This window comes from Lepisosteus oculatus, chromosome 16 (assembly GCF_040954835.1).
Source record: "Lepisosteus oculatus isolate fLepOcu1 chromosome 16, fLepOcu1.hap2, whole genome shotgun sequence".
Classification (NCBI taxonomy): Eukaryota; Metazoa; Chordata; class Actinopteri; order Semionotiformes; family Lepisosteidae; genus Lepisosteus; species Lepisosteus oculatus.
In genome coordinates this window covers 1279366-1297146 of record NC_090711.1, presented here as the reverse complement: position 1 = coordinate 1297146, position 17781 = coordinate 1279366, and the positions used below count along the sequence as shown (strand labels likewise).

Below are 17781 nucleotides of genomic sequence, written 5' to 3'. Positions count from 1 at the left end.
ACAGTATGCTCCAATATGTGTATGTGCCTATCATCGGTACTGACCCGTACTCCGTTTTGTTGTGTTTTGCACTTCTGGGCCACCGTAGTATCGCGCTTCTGGGAAGAACACGTTCCCTACGAGCCCAATGAACGTCAACTCCCAGGATGCACTAATAGCGTGGAGGGAGGGCGGGGTCTGTGACTGAGCCAATCAAAACGTGCAACGTCAACGATCATCCCGGAAGTGTGGTGCCTTTGAGCCTGCGATGTTTCCGGGTTGCGTTGGTAGGGTTGAATGATGGAGGCGCTGCATAAACTGAAGCAGTTTGACGCTTATCCTAAAACCCTCGAGGATTTCAGGATTAAAACATGCGGCGGAGCAACAGGTGAGTCACCGGGGATGTGTTGTGTCCGTTTCTGTCTCTCCAGCTGCAGCGAGCAGTTAACGCAAAGGTCATGCACACTAGGGCAGGTTTGTAGTGTCCCTGCACTGAGAAGAGCCGCCGTGCTTTGTAATGTGAATTGTCTTCAACAGTTCTATTCAGGTTAGTTTCCTTAACCCAGGGGGTACACCTGTGTGGGAGGCGCTGCTGTCCGTTAGTTGACACCGTGAGGTGGTGATAACGCTGTAATGCGCTGCCTCTCTCTGCGTCTTTTTGCCTTCGCAGTTACCATCATCAGCGGGCTGATCATGTTGATCCTGTTCTTCTCCGAGCTCCAGTACTACCTGACCAAGGAGGTGGGTTCGTGCCTGTTCTGTCTCGGTGGCTCTAAGCAGAGAGATTGTAGCTCCTGCTACCGTAGCGTGGTCTGGTCTGGTGTCGACAGAAGTATTTCTGTATGCAGGTAAAATAACACCTGGACTTCAGGGGCTCAGTGAGCTTGGAGGAAAGGGAATGTTCACTGGGGTTAACGTGCCTGGTTCTGGGGAACAGTCTCTGGTCCAGATCAGTTTAATCAATTCAGGAAACGAAAGCCATGTTACAGATGCAATGTTGTGGGTGAAAATGCTTTCTGCGATACTGTGAACATCGTCTGCGTACACTGAGCAACTACTTTGCTGGAAGTAATAAAATCTCATATTTTAACATGTGACTGTGGAGATTTGATTACATTTTTATTACTTGCTGTGTGTGTAAATTTACTTAATTTATTCAAACATTATTTTGACAATCTGCTTAGGCATTTTCAGAAGAATATATAAACTAAGGCCAGTTTCTAAAACTGAATTGCTAGAATATTGTCCTTGTTATGGAAGAGGCTTTTTTTTCTAGAATGTTATGGAATTAAATTGTAAGTAGGATGTTTTCTGTTCAGCTAAAAATGGCTAAAGCCTTGGAGCTCCCAAGCTTCTGTGATGTCTTTTGAGGCGTACAGTAAACTCCCAGTGGAATTACCGAGTCCTGAGGTCCCTGTGGAACTCCTGGCTGCTGCTCTGTATTGTGTGAAGGTGGCTCCTAATGCTGTATCCCACCTGTGTGTTTTTCCAGGTGCATCCAGAGTTGTATGTGGACACGACGCGAGGAGACAAACTGAAAATCAACGTTGACGTGATCTTCCCCCACATGCCCTGTGCCTGTTAGTAAATCACTTCAAATGTTTTTCAGAACACTGAGTGATTCCCTATTGCCAGCAGTTTAAACACCCGCTGGAAAAGGGAGGCAGTACAGTATATAGGTTTTGTATTTTAAAAAAGCTGCCTGGTGTGAGTCTGCAGACCCGCTGGCTGCAGGGTGTCGGGCTGAGCTTGAGGTCACCGAGCCAGCAATGATGTGCGAACTGGTTCACGGCCCGGTAGAGACGCTGCTGGGGTTTCTGACTCCTGCCGAGTCTGAGGTTGCATGAGCTTGCAAAGCTGTTTCTGAACGTGCTTCCTCCTTCAGACCTGAGCATCGACGCCATGGACGTCGCGGGCGAGCAGCAGCTGGACGTGGAGCACAACCTGTTCAAGCAGCGGCTGGACAAGGAGGGCCGACCAGTCACCCCGGAGGCGGAGAGGCACGGTCAGTACTGGGGCGTGTGTGAGGCAGAGGGGTAAAGTCAGTGGTTGGTACAGGGGCATCTCACAAGGGGCAAACTGGCAGAGAGCTGAGCAGCCTGGAAGATGAGCAGGGAAGGGGGTTCTGGGCTGATATCTGCTTTTTGAAACCCCTTCGCCGATATCACTGGTCTTCCTAAGGTGCAGACACTGTCCTGCTTACAGCACTCTTGAGGAGGGAGAAAATGGGCTGTGGGTTTGTGCAGTTTTTTTCTGCCTTCTTTTAAAAAAAATTAAAGCACACAGTTAAGCAGTGAGATGTCCTTCTATAGTTATTTAGTGCTTTCAGGACCCCTCTCTGGCCTTCCCGTTTCCCAGAACTCGGAAAGGAGGAGGGGGAGGCGTTTGACCCCAGCAAGCTGGACCCCGATCGCTGCGAGAGCTGTTACGGAGCCGAGACTGAAGACCTGAAGTGAGTGCTGCCCTGCAGGGACCCGGACAACAGGGGGCACTGCAGCCACAGATCGGGAGATGAGGGAAAGAATGAGAAATCCGGCTTGTAGTGTGTCTTCAGAACATAAAAAAGGTTTACAGGAGTTAAAAAAAAAAAAGATAAAATGTGCTGAAAAGGTTGGATTACGTGGTTGCCCAGCTGAATGGGAAATATACTTTTGGATGGGATGCTGAGTTATAGTAGTACCACATGCTACCACTGCTACCTGCAGTTGCAGTAAACCTCATTAAGATATGTAATGCATGATTTTGATTACCCCATCATGGCATCTGCTTGCTTTTTTTGGATCTCAATCCATAGAAGAGCAACCAGATAACAAACCAGACTGAAAGGAATGTCCTGCATTGATGGGCAACAGAAACTAGTCTGGAATAGAGAGGACAATAAGGGGATTTGATTCAAGTACTCAAAATCTCCCGAGGTGGACAAGATCCTCGGATCGCTCAACTAGTAGCAAGCAAACCAAGCTTGATGGGCCAAAAGGCCTCCTCTTATTAAGACGTGTATTTATGTCCAGTCATTCCCCTTGTGTCAGACCCTGAATCGAGCTGACGTATGAAAGGTGACACCCTTTCTGTCAAGTCAGGCCGTGGAGCTGACCTGCAGTGTCTGACTCCCTGTCGGTTCGCTCAGGTGCTGTAACAGCTGCGACGATGTGCGGGAGGCCTACAGGAGGAGGGGCTGGGCGTTTAAGAACCCCGACACGATCGAGCAGTGCAAGAGGGAGGGCTTCAGCCAGAAGATGCAGGAGCAGAAGAATGAGGGCTGCCAGGTGTACGGTTTCCTGGAAGTCAACAAGGTGACTGCTCTCTGCCAGCGCAGACTGTATACGCAGGAGTGGGTACCAAGTAGTGGCACTCTGTATCTGAGATGAGACTGCTCACTAAACCCTTGAATTAACTGCTGCTGGGTAGCTTGTTCCAGCCTGACATCATAGAGTATATTGCATCAATCAAAAAAAAAAATCAAATTCAATGCATTATGATTCCATATTGTAACACAGTAAAATGTGAAAAAGTCAAAGGGTGGTGAATATCATCGATAGCCCCTGTTTGTAGTCTTGCAGAATTGCTTAACAATGAAACAGAATCTTGCAGAACTGTGTAACAATACAAGGACCCCTGGGAAACCAGACCTGTTTCACGCGCTTTGAAGTAACAAGAGGGCTTCCAAAACAGTTTCTTGCCCTTCCTGATCTTCTGCTTTTGTCATCCGATCTCTGCAGGTGGCCGGCAACTTTCACTTCGCTCCTGGCAAGAGTTTCCAGCAGTCCCACGTGCACGGTAAGACTGGCCTGCACCACGTCGGGGCTCCCCGCAGAGGGGCAGAGCGAGTCCGTGCCAGGGCTGCCAGTGCCCCTTTCTCACTGCAGTTTTCTGGGGTCCACCCAACCTCCCCTGCAATCCAGCAATAAGTGCAGGTGGCAAAGTCGCACCCTGTGCAGATAAACATCCCTTCCAGTAACTGGTGGACGGTAGATTTACTGCGTCCTGCAGTGGGTTAAAGTGCTGTGCTGTAGAGAGGCTTGACAGGGGGTGTTCTTGTAACCATCAGAGGCCCAGCTTGTCAAAACTGGGAAATGTAGCAGCAGATTTGTATCCTTATGCTAAAAGATGGAAAGAAAGCAGGAAGAGCACTTAACAGCTATCCGCGGTGGAGACGCGTATCCCAACTCGGTCAATAACATTGTCCGGCTGCAATCCGAGAGGAATCGAATCCTAGATCCGGGGAGCGTACAGGACCCTTGTGCCTGCTCCCGGCTGTCCTGCATGCAGCCTGGGCTGACTGGGTCGCAGCCTGGCCTGGTAAGTCCATGACCCCACTCCCTGGACTCTGCTCCCGCACAAACACAAGGGGAATGCCGTGTTTGAGCGCGTCTGGTGCTCTGTTCCTCAAAGTGCAAGTTTTCCCATTTCCAAGCAGCGAGGACAGAGGGCTATCCCCCCGTCTTTACAGAGCATGACCTTTCTCCCCAAGTGCCTGCTGGCTTTGTTGCCAGTCTGTTGCAATCTTTTGTTTTTTCTGTTCTTTCTGAAAGCTAGACCTTAATGAAAAGCCTGCTATCTTTTTCTTTGCTATTTGTTTTCCTGATTTTACCTCTTGGAATTGCCTTGTTTGGCAGTTGGCACTAACTCTCTACCTGTACGCAGATGTACAGTGATTGCTTTGTTCTTGGCTTATAACCTGATAAAACATTTTTCCTCAATTGGTACTTGGGAGTCATTAACAATCCGTTAGGCCAACTGTGTTCATTTCTAGTACAGAAATAACACAACTGCTGGTTCAGAATTGGCATTCTGTATCCTCATGTTCTTTGGGCAGTTTGTAGACAGTCAGGTTTGTAAGTTACAAGCACCCAATAGTTAATATTGTTGAACTTCACACACATTTACCAGCTTACAGTAGCAGCAATGCTGTAATGACTTCAGAAGTACCAGTGCTATTGTTGATCCGTGGCTGATTAACCCCTGCTGAGATCTGCTGTTTGCAGCAACCTGTTCTTTACTGCAAGTGGCTCAACTCCGCCAGCAGTTGCCTTGCTGTCTGGACCTAAAAGCTACTGCTACCACCCCCTTCAGCAAACGCAAATCCATTTAGGATATGAACAGACTATGTGATTGTATTTTCCATTACAGGTGTGCTGCAAATACGCCCCCAAAAACGCAAACTTGAGTCTCTCCTAACTCTTGTCAAGATTAAGTAACATGGTAGACGAGGCCTAGGACAGGTGCCCCAGTAAGGGCTAATTCATGTTGACACGAGTTCACCTGCCTTGACACAAGCAGCAGGCTTGCCTGCTCAGCTCTGTTCTCGTCACATTTCCCAGTATGGTCTCTAGTGCATGTCACAGCAGCGAGGGAGGGCCGTGCCTCTTCCAGCTGCTGCTTGGCTGTCCTGAAATCAAGCACTGTGGCAGACCTGGGTACTAGTTTGCTCATTAGATGCAGGGATAGGGCCCGGGACCCCAGCATCACCCCTGTAGATACAGGCAGCCACTCCTGGATTTACTGGGCTCTTTCTGCCTCAGGGTCTGCTGTACGGCAGCTGACTGTAAACCCTGGGGTGGCTCCCACTGCTGCAGAGCTGGAGTCCCGTCTGCCCCTTAGGTGATCACATCATGTAGTGACTTTTTTTTTCTTCTTCTTTCTACAGTGCACGCTGTGGAAAGTAAGTTGATCCTTGTTTTGTTTTTCTTCTCTTAACACTGCACCTGCACAAGGTCAGACCGAACCAATGAAGCAGTTTGTTCTGTGAAGTAAAAAAAGTAAAACATACCAGTTAGATTAATAATCTGCCCTTTACTGCCAGGGCGTTCTCTATTTAAGTCTCTAATTCTTAAACCTCATGAATACAGACCAGCGGATCAATGCACTGGTCAGCACTTACCCTGTTACTTAACTGGGAATAAGGCATTCTTCAGAGCTTTTTCTTTTTAATTGTTGCTTTCAATTTTTCCTTTGCAAATAACCTTCGTGTGTCAAAGTGCCACCTCTATGCCAGATTTCTTCAGTATTCTTAACAAACGTAAATCAGCAGCCCACAGAACTCCTGTTGTATCGACTACACTGCCTGCAGCTTCTGTTTCAGAGCACGTAGTGAAAGCCAGAAAATGCAAAGCCATTCATCATGTACACAAACATACCCCCCTTCTTACAAGACCAGATCTTTAGTACTTTGTGAGGTACTGTGCATGCCTCTTTTAGATATCTGTAAGATAGTCTGTTTTTTTTTCTTTAACACTTACTTTTGCCTTTACAGTTCATGACCTACAGAGCTTCGGACTTGACAATGTAAGTAACTCCCCCCCTCTCCTGGGGTTGATTTTTTTTCCCCTCATCTGTAACTGTCGAAGAATTAAAACATTTAACTTGCATCTCTCCTCCTTTCCTGCAGATAAACATGACTCACCACATCAAGCACCTCTCCTTTGGAAAGGACTACCCTGGCCTCGTGAACCCCCTGGACGGGACCGATGTTGAAGCCCCACAAGGTTAGCTCTGGTCACGCTTTTTAAATCTCGAGATCCAGCAATTTTATTTCACATTCATATGTTTGAGGTGAGGGGCTGCACTGTACAAGAAAAGGTTAATTCCACACTGAAAATGAAACAAAAAAAAAAACATTTCAGATTTTTTTGGGGGGGAATGAATGTGTCGTTTTAGGGTTTTATTGTAGGTGTTGTTCATGTTCAAGGTAAACAATTCTGTGTCCACACACTACAAGTTCTTCACTGTTGCAAGATCAGTCAAGGTTCAAATGAATCCCTGTGAAAGAAACGCACAAGTCAGAATTCGTTTTCAGACCTTCAGTGACGCAGCATTTTCCATAAAGCACTCAGACACCATTTATTAGTGGAACTTTTATTTGCCTTTTTTATTCAAAATTATTTACAGAGAAGACAGAACACGGGATTCCTAAATCGGACAGTGGTGTACCCGGGGAGGGGGAGGGGTTCAGCAGCGGATGCCCATTCCAATAGCCATGAAAGTGCCGAAAGTCCCTCCACTCTGTAACATGGTCTTGCCCACTCCTCCCATGAGCTCTCTCCCTCTCATCCCTATCCTGCAGAAAGCGGGAAAACCGTGTCAATGTCAACAGCTTTCTTTTTAACCCCACACCCCAATGCCAAGAAGTCTCTACTAAAGGGTGCGAGTCCAGTGGGAGCACTGAGCTCACGCCAGAGATCTCGAGTTTCATGGGTGCTCCCTGCTGTGAAAACATGGCGCGGCTCTCGTGCTGTCCACTGGAGCAGTGGGGCCGAGAGCTGGGCCAGGATGCCCTACCTGAGACAGGAGAAGGTGCCGAACATTGCTCCGGCGGCCATTCCTACAGCGAAGCCCATCATGAAGCCCATCTTCACCCTGTCGAAGCAGTTGGGCTGTGACTGCCCGTACGGTCCAACAGCTACCGGCATCTGGGCGGGATCAGAAACGGGACAGATGGAATCACGGGGCGCACCTCCCAGCAGCTCCGCCTGGCGTGTCCGAGTTCACACGCGAACACTCGGGAGACTTCCGGCCGCTATAAACTAACTTCACACCCAGGCAGGAGTCACATGCGGTGATAATGAGGTTAGGAGGCTGGCTTATAAAGATTTATACCAGCTGTAACAGATGACTCAGTCTGCAGAGGAGCAGCTCTACGTAATGCACCAACACGTACGACTTAAACGCAGTTTGGTCATTTAAGATCACTTTATTGGCCATATACAGTTTATCGTATTAGGAATTTGTCTTTTCGCCTACCCCAGCTTGCTCTCCATGAGACCGCACAGGCACGAAGCTTGGGGTATGCGAAAAAGATAAATTTAAGCGGCAGAAAAGCGAGATTTGTCACGCAAACGGTGGCCAGTTTTCTTCCGAAAAGCACAGCGGGTTATTGTCGGAGCTGGGTTTGGCCATTTCTTTACAAACGGCTTGTACAGCGCGGTGCCAGCAATGTCACCTCGCCCTGGCCTTGAACACACGTACACATTCACACGTAGATGGTATCACAGTACTAGATATAGTTTCCACCGATATAAAAGCGCCTTACCGTTTGTTCTTAAAAAATTCCAAATAGCTCTGCGTCCCCTGCTCGTGTTAAAAGCAGGTCTTTTTTTTTTTTTAACTTATTTCTTCTCTCGCTCCGACCAGCCTATCAGCAGGATTCCATGTTTCCTAGACGCGACAGGAAGTAGAGGCCTGATGATGTGATGACACGTGATGTGAAAGCCTCTCGCTAAGGGTGATAGCGCCCCCTAGCGTGGTGTTCCGGGCAGCCTGGCGGCTTCACAGCTTTATTCTGAACGGAATCAATCAGTGACTCATAACCTGGTGTTTTTAGTCAGTGACTAAACTCGGAAAACCCGAAGGATAATAATAATAATTGCTTACACTTATATAGCGCTATGGGATCTTCAGGAATACTGCTATAGATCCTTGCTATCGTACTGTCAAGGGTATTTGATTCTTTAGGGGCTATCTTACAAAATATAATTTGTGTTTTTATACATTCGCCACTCAAAATATCAGACATAAGGCAGTGGTCCTTAAGTGCCCCTTTTTCAGATTGATTTTTTTCTACCTGCAATTAATCACCAGTGCTTACTGGTGCCTGTAACTCATCTGCTTGCTTAGACTTCTTTCTATACCCAGGCCTTGGTTTCTAAATACTCAGGTTTACCTGTATTATTTACAACCCCCTTAACACTTTATGTGGCCTCTCCTCAACTTGCCGATTAAGAATTTGCTCCCTTATTTCTGCCGAGACAGCCCTTAAAGGGTGATTAATTGAAGAATAGACATGTTAGACACTGTTAACCACTGCCTCACAGTGGCCAGGTTTTTCCTTCTGCTTCTCACCACTGGATTAAGTTTCAGTTTGCAAGCCAGCAACCCTTTCTGCAGGCTGTCCTGAAACTCTCTAGAAACAGGCCTCAAATAGAAAATTTGATTAGATTTGCTCGGGATTATGAATTTAACTGCAGCAAAAACAAGAAAAGGCCGGTATTAACAAGGGCCAGGACTGAGAACAACTGTCCTGCTGTATTATTAAAACCCAGGCCTGACTGCAGAAAAACAATGCTCTTCATGTCATTTCAGCATCTATGATGTACCAGTACTTCGTGAAGATCGTCCCCACTATCTATGTGAAAGGAGATGGTGAGGTGAGTTGAAGAGGACTGTGGGAGGACTCTACTGTGAATCATGTTCCCCAGGGAGACGCACACTGCTGAGGGCACTCTGAAGTCCACACCACGGTGCTTGGCTGTAGACAGCCGCTCAAGCCATGTGTACACTGTGTGCCAATATATGATTTCAATAAGAATATCAAACCAGTGAAGAGTTTGACTTTTATTTAATTGCAGGTTATTAAATAAGCTGTTGAATGCCAAATTCATGTTCGGTTATTAGTTCAGTGATGTGATTAAATTAACTTCCCATTGAGCAAATGGCTTGATTCATAGGAAGATCAAAATGACAACCATGGTGAAAGATAATAGCTGACTGCCTTCTGCTTCCCTTGCGCCCGCAGGGGCCTCTTCCCCTTTCGAGGCTGACGAACAAAAACTGGTGCAGCTGTTGTTCACCTCCCCGCGCTGAAAACTGTATTCGCGTCGAACCTTAACTGAAAGAAACGATACCATGTTTTTGCCGGGGTGGCACAGTAGCGCAGTGGTCAGCATTGCTGCCTCTCAGCACTGAGGCCCTGGGCTCAATTCCAGACCTGGAGTACCCTTTGCGTGGAGTTTCCATGTTCTCCCCTTGTTCGCGTGGCTTTCCTCCGGGCACTCCGGTCTCCTCCCAAAGTGCAAAGACACACTAGTAGGTTATTGGACTTCTGGGCAAGTTGGCCCTGGTGGGAGGTTGTGCGCGTCTGTGCGCGTGCCCTGTGATGGACCTGCCTGGTGCCTGGTGCATGCTGGGATAGGCTTCGGCTCCCCTGCGACCCTGATTTGGACAGTGCAGTTAGGAAGTGGATGGGTGTTTGCAGTCAGGAGCGCCCCCTATCCTCTGATGCACCGGCGCCAGGGAAAGGGGGTCTCCGGCTGCGCCCCCTTCCTTGCGTGCTGGGAACCGCCCCCTGAGCGTGCCCGTGTGTCCGCGCAGGTGGTGAAGACGAACCAGTTCTCGGTGACGCGGCACGAGAAGGTGGCCAACGGGCTGATCGGTGACCAGGGCCTCCCGGGCGTGTTCGTGCTGTACGAGCTCTCGCCCATGATGGTGAAGTTCACGGAGAAGCAGAGGTATGCCACACATCCCCCCCGCCTTGTTTCAATCACCTGCAGGCAGAGCCCCATTGCTGCTGGGGTTGTTGGTCTAGAGCACTTTGAGTTTCTAACCAAGAGACTGTGCCGCCGTGCAGACTCGGTGGAATGTAGGTCCGAACGCACAGTGCCACCAGGATGCGTCTGCTAGAGCCGAGGTCAGATTCTGAGTCTGTTTCTGCCCGACGGTCCGTACTGTCTTGTAACAGGAAGCTTTGATCCGCCTTCCCTTAAAAAAGACACAGTCCAAGTACCCCTCATACTACTCTTATTTCTGCTCTGTACGCTGCCGGGTGCGACTATGCCATGTTGACACGGACATAGCTTTTGAAAATGCAGCGTGGGCAGGGGACAGTGTGTAATGAAGCACCCTCCTCTCTCTGAGCTCACAGGTCCTTCACTCACTTCCTGACGGGGGTCTGTGCCATCATCGGGGGAGTCTTTACAGGTAGGAGTCCCATCAGCCTCTTCTCTCCAGAACAGGTTATCGTCCAAGAACGGGGACCTCGGAAACAATCGAGGGGATGCTGATATCTTTTCACTGAAATGTGATGACCTGATTTGACATAACGCAGCAAACGTTTTGTTTCCTCTGGGCTTCTGGAAGGTGAGAGCTTTCTTACCATAAAGAAAGATAAGCGATCCACGAGACAGGGTGTTTAGATCTCGACAGATTTCCACATCGTGTGCAAATCCTGGATTTGGAGCGGCAGCTCTCGCACTCTTCCACACAAAGGGAAAGTTGTACTCGGTTGTAATGTTCTGTTTCTTTGGGGTTTCGGCGAGGGGGGGTGTGCCCTTGCTGTGCTAGCCCTGACGGTTGTGCTGCGCTCTGTGTTGCAGTGGCCGGGCTGATCGACTCGTTGATATACCACTCGGCACGGGCCATCCAGAAGAAGGTCGAGCTGGGGAAGGCCTCCTAGCTTCCCCCCCGGGGTTCAGCGGGCCGTGAGTGAAAGGGGGTACAGCACTCGCACCCGCTACCCTGACCCCACCTGAGCGCGGGGGACGGACTACACACTCATCCCTACCACTACCACTGTCCCCTCTCGCCCTCCCTCGCTGGCGCCCCCCTCTGCAGAGCAGGAGCCAGGGCCGCGGGTTCAGGGCAGACCCCTTGTATGAACCTTGAGGCGAGACTGACGTCTGTGTCTGAGTTGTCCAAACCGGTAAAAGATAGGAAGAATGGCGGATCGTGTTCATTCTTCGGACTGACCTGGACATGAGAAATCTGCTGTGCGACACGTTTTTCTTTTGTTTAATTTGCTCGTAACTTGACTGTTTGTGCTATTGTTTCTGTATGGTTTTCGGGTAACGGGGAATGAGCTGAGTACCTCCGGGCGGAGCAAGCCTGTCTTTTTTTTCATGCTTTCATTCTGTTTTGAATGGAAAGAAAGCTGCTGCTGCCCTGTGTGTGGGAAGGAGCAGGGATGCTGCTGGGTCAGCCAGCTGATTCTAGATGGACGTGAGCCTTTCCCTCTGTGTGCTGGCTGGGTGTTTGGGAACTGAGGGGATTGCCTCGAATTCCCAGGGTTTTTTTTGTGCGGAGATGGAGCGTCTCTCCATGAATCCTCCCCCCCCCCCCAGGGGCGTGCACCGTGAACACTATCCTTTTCAGGTTTTTATTCCCAGAATCCTCTGTGTTCAGAGTTTAAACCTCACCACCTCAGGTCTGGACTTTACTGCGGTAAGATCAGCAAGGTGGATTTGACAATTGTGCCATTTGTCCACAGAGCTGTATTTATTTGCTTTCCGGTCATTTCCTCCAGTTTCCATTTTCCTGTGTCTCACACCTCAGTAATCTTTCCCCAGGCCGTAGAGCCGTGAACTTCAGTGAAGGTGCTCAGAGCCTGCTGGAGGTGGGTAGGGCTGTGTTTCTCAAGGCATGGTCAGCTAGGAAGAGACAGAACTGGGTCAGTAAATTGATTAACAAGCAGCAGCCCAGTGAAGAATGATATGGAGACATCTCGAAAAAGTCCAGGGTAATGAAACATGCACATTAAGAGCACCTGGAGCTCTGTACTGGAGTGAAGGAGCTTTCAGCCGTGAGTGAGGTGTAGGAAAGGTGGCTCAGGGCTGGCACTGCATGGGGGGGACCACCCCTCTCCAAACAGCGGAGAGGCTCTGTGAAGCTGTGTCCCGTGATCCTGCCTCGCCAGCCCTGAGCCTGGTCCTGTGTCGGCTGGGTGCTGGAGGGCGCGCAAGAGATGTATTTATTTTTTCAACCATTAACAATGTGTTTTCTCAAATAATAAAAAAAAAAAATCTAAAGATGTGTTTTTTCTATTATTTCCAGTCCTCAAAGAAATACAGAGTACCTACTCACTAGAGATGTGTTTTACAATTCATATTCTTAATCAAGGAGCTGTTTTAAAAACATGTGTTTCACTGTTAGAGCCACACACTGCAGCTGTGGGGGTGAGGAGGCCCGGATCAGGACAGGTCAGCACGGACTGAGGAGAGCGCAGGATCCGAGAGCACGCTTTCCTCCGAGTCTAAACACTCAAGACCCACAGGATCGCGTGACTTCAAAAAGAAATACAAGATTACCCTTCATCTTTTATCTTGCTGAGTTACCTTGAGCTGCAGCGAGGATAAACCCAATCAGAGCAGGGGCATGCTGGTTTCAGAGGCTTGTTCACAGAGCCTTCAAATCCAGACTCAAAACCCTCTTCTTCAGAAAAGTCTTTACTGAACTGGTTCCATTCTTCACCCCTCTGCTGTTCTTAGTACCACCATCCATGGTCTCCTCTGTATACTGTAATTGTATTTTATCTTGTGTAGTCTTCTTATTTATTGTTGTTGTCATCCTGTAAAGCGCTTTGAGAGGCCACCTTTAAAGGTGCTATATAAAATAAAGTTTATTATTATTATTAATGTGTAAAACACCTATGATTGACATTAAAACCAGGACTGCAAACTAACCCATCGGTTAAAATTAAACACTGGATTGCAGGAGCGGTTCAATTTTGTCTTTCAAAAGATGAGGTTTCATAAAAGGCCTGAAAGAACAATATTGTTGGGGATATTGTTGGTGTGAAAAACGGGCTCTGTCAATTTAAAGAAAAACATTTGATCATAAACACACATTTTAGGTTCCCTGGGTTTGCCACTAGGGGGGGATGGTATAACTGATGAAGCCTTTCTAGAAACAGTTTCTTTCTTGCCAGATATTTTTTGTAATGAAAAATTTAAAAATGTTAATTTATGATGTCTGACATGACTGCATTTTTCTCTCTGTGCTTCTACATTTTGCAGGATGAGTGAAGAAGACCACAAAGAGTGAAGAAAACCACAAAGAGTCCTGGTTTCAGTAAGAAGTACTGTTCTGAATAAAATGGAAAGAAGCTGTTCTGTCCTCTGGGAGGCAACAGGAGCACATAGTTGCAGTTTCTCTTCCTGCTTTCTTGTACTCTGGCTGGAAAAAGCACTCCTGCATCCTGTTTCAGATCACACACACACACAAAATAATTCCCGGATGTTTTTAATTGTGGCCAAAACGGAGACCATCTCCTTAATCTGCCAAATCATGAATTCTCCCGACAGGACGTGGTGTAGTCCAGTGAATCACTGCAAGAGAGCAGGCTGGAAACAAAGAATCGAGGTTCAAAGGTGCTCACAATTATCCTGGGGAAAAAACAAGAAATTCTGGCATGATTTTGGTTCTTTGTTGAACTGGCACTCGTTAAAATACCAGCAGAGTGACTGCGGTACAATAGCTGTGGAGGAATTTGTACACGTAGGAAATGGGAAAACTATTTTTAGTGGTCAGAGTAGAGGATTCTCCCCCTGAGCTGAAGCGTGGAAGTGCACAGGCTGAGAAGGAAACACTGTCCTGGCCACGAGACTTCATTCCGATGACTGGGAGTGGGTGGTCGGGTTCTCACGTGACTGCTTCTCATTTTGCCCTTTTCTCCCTCAGGAGGCAGGACCGGTGGGATCTCTGCCGGGCTGTGGTCTCCGCGCTGCTCGGGGAGAAGAAGATGTCAGGCAGTGCGTGTGAAGATGGGGGTATGTGCGCCCCCAGCTCCAGAGGAGGGAAGGGCGACTGCGCTGCCAGAGCAGACAGAACCGCAAGCGCTGGGCTGGTGGGCTGCAGTGAGCCTCACTGACCCGGCTGAGTGTCAAAGGAGACTGTTCAAGACAGTGAGTCCAGTAAATGACGTCGATCCACTCGATCCACTCTGCATACTGTAGAATACATACTCTAATTGAAGTACGTTTACATGCAATATCTGGTGTGTTTAAAAGCATGTCCTGCTAAGCTGTACAAGCTCTTTGGATGGAGCCTCCAGAGACTCTAGTGTCGGTCTGAAGCATCACACTTTTTGCTGGGCTGCCTGATTGTCTTCATTTGGTTGAACTGGGCGGTGACCCCAGAGGTCTTTTTTCCCTCTGTCCAGCGGCCAGCTCTGTTCAGGGCTGTGCTGAGTGTTGCTCTTGACCGAGGGGCTCAAAGCGATTGGGCCTTCTCTCGGCTCGCCTCCCGCCAGCCAAGTGCACCCCCCCCGTGCCGAAGGAAAACATCAGCAAGCGCAGCCCCAGGTGGGCAGGGCAGCGTGGCGGAGGGCGCTCTCCTGAAGAGAGGAAGGGCACTGCGACTGCGCCCGAGGCCTGGGGAGGTATCGAAGGAATGCTGTGTCATTAAAAGATGACATTCAGCTCTTCGACTGGACACCAGAGCAGGACAAATGGCTTATTGAGCTGTGTATTGCGCGTGAGACGAGGGCGGGCTGCAGGGTGGGGCGGCCACAGTCGTCACGCCCATGCGGGGGTCACGGGGCTCGGAGTCACACCAGACAGACGCCCCCCTGTTTCTCTTGCCCGTACGGCACAATCAGAAATCACTCATGAAAGAGTCACATGGCCTCGCGCCCTGTGAGGCTCCCCGGGTGGAATCCGCGCGGCGGTCAGTCTCATGAGCGTCCCCTTGGTGTCCCCAGGCCAGCGCTGTGGAGCGCTAGTGTCTCCCACGTCTTCTGCTTCACCGCAGCCTCAGCGCTCTGTACCCTGCTCTTAACACGCTGAGCCAGAGAGGTCCGGATCAGGTCAGGTCAGCCCAGGATCCCAGAGCGCACTTTCCTCCGAGACAGGACCTTCTACTGGGCTAAAGGAATGTTCACTTACATCCCTCCAGCAACTTTCAATAACCCTCACAGGATGAGCTGGAGCTGTCTCTCACCCAGTAGACACCGGGCACCAGGATGATTTTAAAATGAATCATCACTTCCCTGGTTATTTCAGATATTGTCGGTGACCCAGTTTCCAGAAACACCCCCTGATTGAATGAGTCCTCTCCTTCCAAACTCCCAGTTATGGCTCAGTCATGCTTGGATCAGGAAGAGGAATGGAAGACAAACAGCAAACGTTAAAGATAGGAAATTGCCATCAAAAGAACTAAGAAAAAGAAAAAAAATGCTGTTTGGAACTTCTCAGAATATAGTCTAGTGTATTGCAGATCAAAAGTATAAGCTTTTAAGACATTTAAGAGACACATTAATTACTGTCAATTTGGGGACATCTTTATGTTTCCAAAGTGTTTAACCTAGGATTCAGTAAGTGTGTCTCCTTCAGCTGCAGCCTGAGGTTGAAGTGTTTATACTGAATCCCCTCACACCAGGCAGTGTTGTCACAGAGTGTACAATAGTGCCCTAAGCCCAACTATTCAAGTGTCCAGCAGCTCTTGGGATGAAGCATTTGCAGTCAGTTTAAAGTGCTGAGTCATGCACTTTTACTTGAGATCATTGACCTGTGGGGTGAGTCAGCAGATTTCCACACAAGCCAAAGCCATTAGAGTGCATTCAGTCTCTGCTCCAGATCATCCACTGATACAAAATCAGAAGAATGTGTGAAAAGAAGAGGAGGGGCTCTGGCTTGTTTGGTTTTTAGCAACCAATTGATCAGAGTGACAAGTGTTGGTAAATCAGCTTCCACAACGTGACTGAGTGGCTTTTCCAGACTCTGTGTAGAGAAGTGCCTCCAGTTCTCTGTAGTGATAGAACATAATAAGGAGACACGTTTCTCTGATCCTTAATGAGGTTGTGTTGTATGCGCACAAATGAAATCCATGAGACATCTGGACGTGTGGTGTACGCACTAGTTATTGTCCTGCGCTATCTCCGGAGCCGCTGCTGGCCGAGTCTTCTGCGGCGGGACGCGCTGACCCCTGTCCAGCTGCGGCCGGCCGGGCAGAGTGCTGACGCTGGGGGAGGCGTCAGGCTGCCGCTAACTGAGCACATCAGCTGCAAGTCGGCTCGGCCAGAAACCTGCCCTATATGGACAGGCCTCACCGCGCACGGGGCCCGAGCGGCTAGAAATAACTCTCGCCCGGGCGCGAGGGTCTGGGGGACGCTGCTCTCAGCGCGCCGCTCCGAGTTCCTAGAAACAGCGCTGGCGGACTTCGGGGAACACGTGCTCCATGTGACTCCGTCTTCCTGCCTCCCTCCTGCCTAGAGCTCCGGACAGTCCCGGCGTGAGGCTCTCTGCGCCTGCCTGCCCCGGACTTTTCCATGCAGATTCTCCCCAACACCAGCAGGCTCGGGATGGTCAGGATTTGTCCGTTCGTGAAGCTTCCTTCCCACCTGCCATGCGTGCTGACCCATCGCTGCCAGACAGGCTGGCTTAGCACAGGTCCCTCCACCTGCCAGCTGGATGCGGCGTTTTTGGGTGTCTGCGGGTTCGCAGGGCTGGGATTCATACAGTATTGCTAGAGCGTCGGATGCGACTGGTGCCGCCTGCACATGCTGCCCTGGAAAAGAGAACACGTCTTCCGAGAGTCTGGAGGTTTCCTCCCCAGGCCAGGGCCAGCAGAGGGGGGGGGCGGTTTACAATAGCTCCCAGTCAGCTGGAGGAAGGGGCTCCACATTCACCCTGTGCACAGAAACAGATGTTGCTCGCAGGGTGAGGAGGCACTGTGCAGCAGCCCGAGGCCCCATCACAGAAGGGTCTGTTTCTCATTTCGGCGCTGAGCTCACACTGTTCCACACCGCCACTCTTGACAGGGAGGCTTTGAAGGGGTAATTAATTGCCCTCTCAATGCACTGTCAGCCCTGCCCCTGCTGCCCCTCCTCCTTGCAGACAGCCTGCACCCTCCCAGTAGCTCAGTACAGCACAGCCTCAGGAGGACAGCTGTGTCTCCAGCCTCCCCTTACTGCAGCTCCCCTGCATGCTGGGCGTCTCCTTGTGTCTCTGACTGCCTTGGAGTTTTACCGCACACTGTATTTTTATCTCATTTACTGTCCCTTCAAATGCACGTGTTTTTCTGTGTGTGCAGTGCATTCCAGCGATTTGCTATAACAAATCCTTCAAAGCTTCCGCGTGTCCCATAGGTGTCTAAGGAAGGGAATCACAAGTGCAAACAAGGGTCCAGTAAAAGCCCTGGCGTCCCAGCAGGTGCAGCTGGTTTGAAGGCTCCCCAGTTAACCTCCTCTTGTTTTACGAGGTGCCACGCCTGAAAATCTCTCAGCGCTGACAGCAGCAGGGCGCAATTATCCTGTCAGCAGCCCATCCAGCCCTCTGCAATTAAAGTGCAGCATCGCCTGTGTCCACACACTCGCGC

General features: G+C 49.5%; 2 protein-coding genes across 3 annotated transcripts; one reads left to right on the top strand and one right to left on the bottom strand.

The window, feature by feature from the left end:
- Positions 1 to 226: 226 nt before the first annotated feature.
- On the top strand, positions 227 to 13100 carry ergic3 (ERGIC and golgi 3). Of its 2 annotated transcripts, XM_006639665.3 has the most exons (14): positions 227 to 367; positions 650 to 720; positions 1472 to 1559; positions 1865 to 1984; positions 2338 to 2431; positions 3107 to 3272; positions 3699 to 3756; positions 5627 to 5641; positions 6233 to 6264; positions 6368 to 6464; positions 9058 to 9122; positions 10066 to 10202; positions 10616 to 10671; positions 11067 to 13100. In XM_006639665.3, exons 1-14 carry the CDS (start codon positions 277 to 279, stop codon positions 11144 to 11146), a joined length of 1170 nt encoding a protein of 389 aa, XP_006639728.3. In that variant the 5' UTR covers positions 227 to 276; the 3' UTR covers positions 11147 to 13100. The 2 variants fall into 2 exon arrangements, with proteins under 2 accessions (XP_006639728.3, XP_006639727.3); XM_006639664.3 differs by lacking the exon at positions 5627 to 5641.
- On the bottom strand, positions 6819 to 8211 carry romo1 (reactive oxygen species modulator 1). Its single transcript, XM_006639663.3, has 3 exons — positions 8009 to 8211; positions 7258 to 7388; positions 6819 to 7036 (listed from the first exon to the last, which is right to left on the bottom strand). The coding sequence occupies exons 2-3, from the start codon at positions 7386 to 7388 to the stop codon at positions 6928 to 6930; spliced, it is 240 nt and encodes a 79-aa protein (XP_006639726.1). The 5' UTR covers positions 8009 to 8211; the 3' UTR covers positions 6819 to 6927.
- Positions 13101 to 17781: the final 4681 nt, after the last annotated feature.